The 8,559-nt window shown below is 39.6% G+C and overlaps 1 protein-coding gene across 1 annotated transcript; it reads right to left on the bottom strand.

Annotated features, from left to right (window-relative positions):
* Positions 1-6,542: 6,542 nt before the first annotated feature.
* On the bottom strand, positions 6,543-7,974 carry LOC132637798 (uncharacterized). The gene is made up of 3 exons (XM_060354835.1): positions 7,377-7,974; positions 6,853-7,241; positions 6,543-6,566 (listed from the first exon to the last, which is right to left on the bottom strand). The coding sequence occupies exons 1-3, from the start codon at positions 7,972-7,974 to the stop codon at positions 6,543-6,545; spliced, it is 1,011 nt and encodes a 336-aa protein (XP_060210818.1).
* Between the last annotated feature and the right edge of the window lie 585 nt (positions 7,975-8,559).

Genomic DNA, 8,559 nt, shown 5'->3' with positions numbered 1-8,559 from the left:
GGCCGTAAGGCTGGGCATAAATACCGAAAAATCGGACTGAACTGAATTAATTCGGTTTTTCGGTTTCGGTTTTTCGGTTCGGTTATGGTTCTTTTTTTTAAAACAAATAAGGTGTTTGGTTCGGTGTTCACTTATGGGTCACCGGTTCTTTGGTATTTCAGTTTAACTAAACAGTTACGATATGAATAATGGGGTTCCTAACTTCCTGTTTCTTGAATTTATATGATCTTAATTCATCAAAGAAGCCATTTTGGCAGTTGGATTTTGGACTAATATGGATGTACTCAATTGAGTGACACCTAAACACGCTGCCAAATTATTTTTTTACTTTCCTCCCTCAGGCGTGCTTATGCACAGCTTGTCACGAATTTGTATAACTTTATAGTGATCTTAATAAACTTTATTTGGAAATGCTGTCTTTATGAGGAGTTTATGAATGAAATTAGACTGCTTAAAATTTGGATGTCCAGGGAAAAGCTAATAGTAGTTGTTTACGTAGAGGTAGATTTAGGTTTTAAATTTGATATGCTTTATCCATCGGAATTCCTCAACTAGTTCTAACAGAGTTTAGCTTAGCCCTTTTTATATGAATATTCTGCTATGCATGAAAGTCATTAATATCACCCTGGAAGGATCTTTATATAATTAACCATTTTTATCATAAGGCGAGAACTTCATGAGTTCATGGTGGTGATTAGAGTTAAACTTTTGATACGATTCCCATGTGGTTCATTTGACCGTCTTCTACTAGTTACTACTCCCCTATATTTCTATTTTTATTTTATTTTATAGGCTCCTGAACTAACATCAGTGACTTGATAAGGTGATGGAGAGTGAGGAAGATATTGATCTCAGCTTTAAAATCCCAATTGACTCAAGCAGACGTTACTTGGAAGCTAGAGATGGAGAAAAGCCAATCCCAATGAATTGAAATAGCCCGTTTTGAATTATAAAACATAAAATAGCTCATTTTTTTATTAAAAAGGAAGTCCACTTTACAAGCAGAAAAATAACCCATTTCAAGCCCAAACCATTGAAAACCGAAACCGAAGTTTGAAAAAATTCAACCGAAGAATCGAACGCCCACCCCCACTTTAAGGTGCATTTGATGGAAGAATGTGTACGATTTTGGTCGTACTAGTCTTAAATTGCGCGTGTTGCACGTGTATTCCCTCTTAGTGAGTTCAAATTTTTTAAAAAGCACTTAAATATGAAATTGAAAACTTTGTTTGAACTATAGAATAGAAGTTAAAAATAAAATAAAAAAAGGTGCTAAGTTCTTGAAATAATGCTCGTTGATCTTATTTAGCTGACTCTATAAAAGAAGAAACAATGTCTTATTGAAGTCCTCAATCAACTGAGTAGGTATTATTCCGCCTAATTTTTTTTTCAAATAGTTTTATTATTTCAATACTTTAATCTCACAAGAAATCATGCTTTCTTTTTAGTTTCAACAATAACATGCCTATAACAAAGTTCTTGTTGGAAGAGAATTATCCTGTCTATAAGGGTCTGTTTGGAAAGCCACCTGGTAATTGGAGTAGTTACTAGGGTAGTAATTACACAACTTAGTAATTACACAGTATAGTAATTATGGAGACATATTTGTTTGTCATAACGTAATTACAATTATAGTGTAATTACAAGCATATTGTTGGGTTGCACATGGGTAATTACACTGTTAGATTAGTTTAAAAATAAAAATTAATACTTAAAAATGTGCACTTTTATAAATGATATATTAAATTAGGTATTTAAGATACATATTGTTTCTTGAAAATATATTATTTAATAATCACATATTTGTAAATAATATTGTAAGAATAATTGTATATATTTTTCAAATTAATAATGATTTAATTTAATTAATTATAAATATTAAAAGCACACATTTTGTAAGAACGTCATGGGCTGGATGTTTGACAAAAAGATTAATATTTATACATATAATGTCATAACACTATTCAAAAGTTTGACAAAAATATAATCTATCAATTATAAGTGGAAAATGAACAACACGCGATGTAAAACAACAAGTGAATAGGACTAAGGCAAATAAATTGAATCGAAAATATAACCTAAATAAAATCCAGAAAAAAAAAAAGGTTTAACATGATCTTTTATGTCAAAATCCAACATAACATAAAATACTTTCCACCATAACTTAAGTAAATATAATTCAAAAGAAGTGAAAACATATATAAATCTATAACCTCCTCTAACAACAGAATTCTACTTTAATAACATCACTCGTTATATTTCAAGTTTGTTAATGAGTCATTCTTTCTAATATTAGGAAGTGTAGTTTCAAAAACTAAAATAATAACGTAGCTACGCTAAATGAAGAAAATAAGAAAAAAAAAAAAAACAAGTACGAGCAATTACATGGAATCACAAGAAGTAAAGGTTGGGAAATGAGAAGAAAGAGAATGAAAGATAAATAATATATAATAAAATAAAAAAAGAAATTAAAATAATAGAAATAAAAATAGATTAAAATAAAAAGAAAAAAAGAAATTAAAAAGTAACCCTGTAATTACACCCAATTCTCAACCTCTTTGAAAATTAGAGAGTGTAGTGTTACGAATTAGCAAGATGCTGCATTTGAATAATAAGTGTTAGGATACTTTTGTTTATTAATAATTAGGCCAGTACTTCTATTATGTTCCTTTTTGTCCTTAAGTCCGAAATTGCAATTTAGGGAATAGTAGATTTCAACCACCAGATGGGGCCCACGAGTTAGTTATCCAGCTCAGCTGTTCACGAGTTGAGCATTGCCCTTGTCCATATAGTCATCATTGTAATAGGGGTGAAAACATTATGCTGAATAACATGTTATTTCTTCTTTCTGCATTTTCCTTCTTTTGTTCTTAGTTGATTGATTCAATTCTGTCCCAAGTCTTAACAGTGGTATCAGAGCAATTTCCTTCTCTATAGAAGAAACACTATGTCCGGCGAGCTGCAAGAAATTTTGACCTGATTAGAGAAAATGGCGCATCGGCAAGATCAATTGGATCGGTTCCATGAACACTCTTTTGTGAACTGAAGGAGGTGATGCATAACGAACGAACAAAGGAAAAGGATAAACAACCAGTTACCCAACCTTCAGCATCAGCGAAACTATATTCGTCGAGGAAAGGTCCGGGCAATTTGTTAGGTATAGCCGGAAATTTCCTATTTCGACCTATCTCCACTAATTTTCTTGCTAACTCAAGAGGAATAGTAAACGCCCAACCCTCTAGAGTAAGTGTGAGCCTGACAAATGTTCGATACACTCAAGCACCATACCTAATTCTTTCGAGCTCCTTTCAATCACCTAATGCTACAACCCCCTATTCACTTAGAATTCCAGTATCTCAACCCATTTTCAACCCAATTTCCTCACCTATGCAGAACCCCTATTCTCCTCCAAATTCCACCTTACACAGCCCCTTTTCACAACCCAAACCCCACATTCAACATCCATGACTTCATTCCATACCCAATAAAATCTGCATTATTCAACTCATATTCAACAGCACCACTACATCCAACCTAACAACCACGGTCACTCCTACCCTCAAAACCTTTCTCTTCCTCCATTAGCACATAACCAAACATTGACCAAATTATCTAGATTGGTGCTTCATAGATTTAATGGACAAGGTTTCCAAGACCGGTGGTATAAAGTGGAGCAATTTTTTTCCTTTGATGAAGTGTTACCACATCAAAAAGTGACTGTGGCTGCAATCCACTTTGATGACTGATGACTTGGCATTGCAATGGCACCGGGCTTATATGAGAAGTAGATCTCACTTGCCCTTCCCTACATGGGATGAGTATTTGATGGCGTTAGCTGATAGGATTGGGGCTGCATATGATGATCCAATGACTGATTTGTTGAAATTTAGACAAATAGGAAGTGTGGCTGCATTTCAGGAGATTTTTGATAGATCCATGACTAAATTGAATTTAGACACTAATCATTCTATTAGTATCTTTCTTACTGGATTGAAACCAGAGTTAGGGGATGCAGTAAGGATCTACAATCCTTTTTCTCTTCCACAAGCTTACCACATTGCTAGACTACAAGAGTCTATTTATGTTAAACAATTCAAAGCCATGAAAACTTCTTCCAGTTATCCTACCCACAATAATTCAAACAGATCCCAGACTCCCCTTTTCCCATATACTAAACCTACTACTAACCCCACTACTCACTTACCTAAACCAATAGAAAAGAAAGGTAGAAGGAGGAGACTGACCCCTTGATAACGTTCAAATCCACTCCTCAAAGAGAAAGTGTATACGGTCGCATGCAATATAATTCACTCAATTATGAGTCGGAGTCTAATCCCACAGGGAACAATATACTAGGCGATCAAGCAAGTAGGGAATTTTCAGTTTCTACACTATGCCAAACACTTGATAATATTTTGATTTTGAGAAAGATTATAACTAATGCGGAGATATAAACTAACCTAGAAATCAAGTAAAATGATCAATAGCCACAAGCATGGATACAAAAAACTCTCAAGTAGTGATCCAATATATTTTACGATTTTACAACTAAGAGCGAGTCTATGTTAATAGATAATGATTTTTAAAATCTCATTAAAAGTTTTCCAACCAAATCAATGAATTTCACTATAAGCTAGAGTGTTTAGTTAAGCATAATCAATTTAACCTTAAGTTAACTTTCCTATTCCTAGCTCAAGTTATTAGATGAGGTTTAAAACCCCAAATCCTAGTTAATTAATCTTTTCCAACCTCAATTTTCATCTTCTGAGCTCAAATCGAAATAAATGGGCGGTTCCTAGGGTTAGCTAATTCCTTACGAAATATTAAGAAACAAAGACCCACTTCAATAACAACAACAACAACAACAACAACAACAACAACAACAACAACAACATACCCAGTTGAATCCCACAGTGTGGGGTCTGGGGAGGGGTAAATGTACGCCGACCTTACCCCCACCTTGGTAGGGAGGCTGTTTCCGAAAGACCCTCGGCTCAAAAGAAAACAAGAAAACAAGAGGAGAAAAGTCAGATACCGACAGGCAAATCAAAGCAATGCGAAAATGAGAAAAAAAACAAGGACAAAGAAGTCATGATAAAACAGAATGGGGAGACAAGACCCAACACATAAAAGCAGGAAACATAGGGCAATAAAAAGTAGAGCAAAGCTACGCCTACTAGTGCGACAGAAAAACAAGACTACCTACTAGCCTTCTACCCTAATTTGAGCCCTCCACAACCTCCTATCTAAGGTCATGTCCTCAGTAATCTGAAACAACGCCAAATCCTGCCTAATCACCTCTCTCCAATATTTCTTTGGCCTTCCTCTACCTCTCCTAAAACCGTCCAAAGCCAACCTCTCATACCTCCGCACTGGGGCATCTATGTCTCTCCTCTTCACATGCCCAAACCATCTCAACCTCGCTTCCCGCATCTTGTCCTCCACCGATGCCACTCCCACCTTATCCCTGATGTCCTCATGATCTCTCCTAGTGTGCCCACATATCCACCGCAACATTCTCATTTCTGCGACTTTCATCTTTTGCACATGAGAGTTCTTGACTGGCCAACACTCTGCCCCGTACAACAGAGTCGGTCTAACCACCACTTTGTAGAACTTGCCCTTAAGTTTTGGTGGCACTTTCTTGTCACACAGCACCCCGGAAGCGAGCCTCCATTTCAACCATCCTGCACCAATACGATGTGTGACATCATCGTCAATATCCCCATTTTCTTATAAAATAGACCAAAGATACTTGAAACTTTCTTTCTTTTGAATGACCTGGGTACCAAGCTTCACTTCCACGTCAGCCTCCTGAGGTACACCACTGAACCTGCACTCCAAGTACTCTGTTTTGGTCCTACTCAACTTAAATCCTTTAGACTTTAACGTTTGTCTCCAATCCTCTAGCTTAGAGTTGACTCCGCTGCGAGTCTCGTCTATCAAGACTATGTCATCCGCGAACAACATACACCATGTCACCTCACCTTGAATTTGTCGCGTCAATCCATCCATCACCAAGGCAAATAGAAATGGGCTAAGGGCTGATCCCTGATGCAAACCCATTAGAACTGGGAAGTGCTCCGAGTCTCCTCCTATAGTCCTCACTCTGGTCTTGGCTCCATGATACATGTCCTTGATCGCTCTAATGTACGCCACAGGTACACCTTTAGCCTCCATGCATCTCCACAGAACCTCTCTTGGCACTTTATCGTAAGCTTTCTCTAGGTCGATGAATACCATGTGTAAGTCCCTTTTCCGCTCCCTATACTGCTCCACCAATCTCCTAACAATATGAATGGCCTCAGTAGTAGAACGCCCCGGCATGAATCCGAACTGGTTCTCTGAAATAGACACGTCTCTCCTCACCCTCATCTCTACCACCCTTTCCCACACTTTCATAGTGTGGCTTAGCAGCTTGATACCTCTATAGTTGTTACAGCTTTGAATGTCGCCCTTGTTCTTGTACAAAGGGATCATTGTACTCCACCTCCATTCTTCGGGCATCTTCGCCGTCTTGAAAATGACATTAAACAACCCAGTCAGCCACTCCAAGCCTGCCTTTCCTGCACTCTTCCAAAATTCCACAGGAATCTCGTCAGGTCCGGTCGCTCTTCCCCCGCACATCCTACGGACAGCACACTTAACCTCGTCGACCCTTATACTCCTACAATAACCACAATCGCGATGCCTCTCAGAGTACTCCAAATCTCCCAACACAAAGTCTTTGTCCCCTTCTTCGTTCAAGAGTTTATGGAAGTACGACTGCCATCTCCGTCTAATGAGAGCTTCCTCCACCAACACTTTGCCATCCTCGTCCTTGATGCACTTCACTTGATCCAGGTCGCGTGCCTTCCTCTCTCTGGCCTTGGCAAGCCTGAATAACTTATTATCCCCGCCTCTGTCCTCTAGTTCTGCATAAAGGAGTTCAAACGCCACCGTTTTCGCTGCCGACACTACCAACTTCGCCTCCTTTCTCGCCATCTTATAGTTTTCCTTATTCGTCCGCTTCTCTTCGTCATCCTTGTTGTCTACTAGCTTCGCATATGCCTGCTTCTTTGCTTCAACTTTACCTTGGACTTCCCCATTCCACCACCAATCCCCTCGGTGCCCACCACGGCGACCTCTTGAGACTCCTAGAACCTCTCTAGCTGCTTCTCTAATGCAACTGGACGTCCTATCCCATATACTGCTCGCATCTCCCCTGCTCTCCCACGCCCCCAAAGACATCAACTTCTCCCCTAATTCTCGGGCACTAGACAAAGTCAAACTCCCCCACCTGATCCTCAGTCGGTCATCGGCGACCCTCTTCTTCTTCTTCCTCTTGATCTCCAAATCCATCACCAATAGCTTATGTTGGGTCGTAAGATTCTCACTCGGAATGACCTTGCAGTTTTTACAAAGGCCTTTATCATCCTTTCTAAGGAGCAAAAAGTCAATCTGCGTCGCAGCCACCGAGCTACGAAAGGTTACCAAGTGCTTTTCCTTCTTAGGGAAACTCGAGTTAGCTACCACCAAGCCAAAAGCCCTAGCGAAATCCAGGAGTGAGACTCCTCCTCCGTTCCTGTCTCCGAAGCCAAAACCCCCATGCACATCATCATAACCCCTCGAATAAGACCCAATGTGTCCATTGAAATCACCTCCTACGAATAACTTCTCAGTAAGCGGTATACCTCTCACCACTTCATCCAGATCCTTCCAAAAATTCCTCTTAACCTCCTCGTCCAAGCCCACTTGTGGTGCGTAAGCACTAATAATGTTCAGGGTGAACCTTCCCACGACCAACTTAATCGTCATCATCCTGTCATTAACCCTTCTAACCTCAACCACCTGATCCGTTAGCTCACTATCGACTAAGATGCCTACCCCATTCCTGTCTCCCGACTTACCCGAGAACCAAAGCTTATACCCGTCCACCTCCTCAGCTTTAGGTCCTACCCATTTCGTCTCCTGGACACAAGCAATATTAATCATCCTCTTCTTAAGAATCTTAACTAGCTCTATGGACTTTCCCGTTAAAGTCCCAATGTTCCAAGACCCTACTCTCAACCTAGAAGCTCCCTTAACCCCCCCCCCCCCCCCCACCCCTAGCCCCCGTCCCCGACCGAGAACATGACCCTAGTCTACCATCCCTCAATAAAGCCACTAAAGCAGACAAACACTAGTCAAAGGTTTATCCAAGACAAATAGAGGTCAATACTAAAGCACAAGTTAAGCTAAAGGCAACAAAGTGAAACAAATATACAATAAAGTAAAGCAGGCAAAATTTGAAAGGCTAAATGGATACTGCCCACTGGAGGTACCACCTCTAGGTAAAAAGAACCTGTTCACTGCTGAAAATTCCAGTTCACGCCGAAAAATACTGTTCACCGCCGAAAAATACTGTTCACTGCCGAGAATCACTGTTCGCCGCCGTATTCTGTCGGATACTTGTGTGCCTGCGCAGACCTGACCGGAAACCTACTGGGGGAGGATTTCCTGGTGCAAGGTAGAAGAGGAAAGAGAAAGGGAAAAAAAGGAGAGGAAGCTCTAGCCAGCCGGAAAACGTACCACGGTGGT

The sequence above is a fragment of the Lycium barbarum genome, chromosome 4, assembly GCF_019175385.1.
Source record: "Lycium barbarum isolate Lr01 chromosome 4, ASM1917538v2, whole genome shotgun sequence".
Taxonomy (NCBI): Eukaryota; Viridiplantae; Streptophyta; class Magnoliopsida; order Solanales; family Solanaceae; genus Lycium; species Lycium barbarum.
The sequence above is the reverse complement of the archived record's forward strand: the minus strand, read 5'-3'. Positions and strand labels throughout refer to the sequence as shown.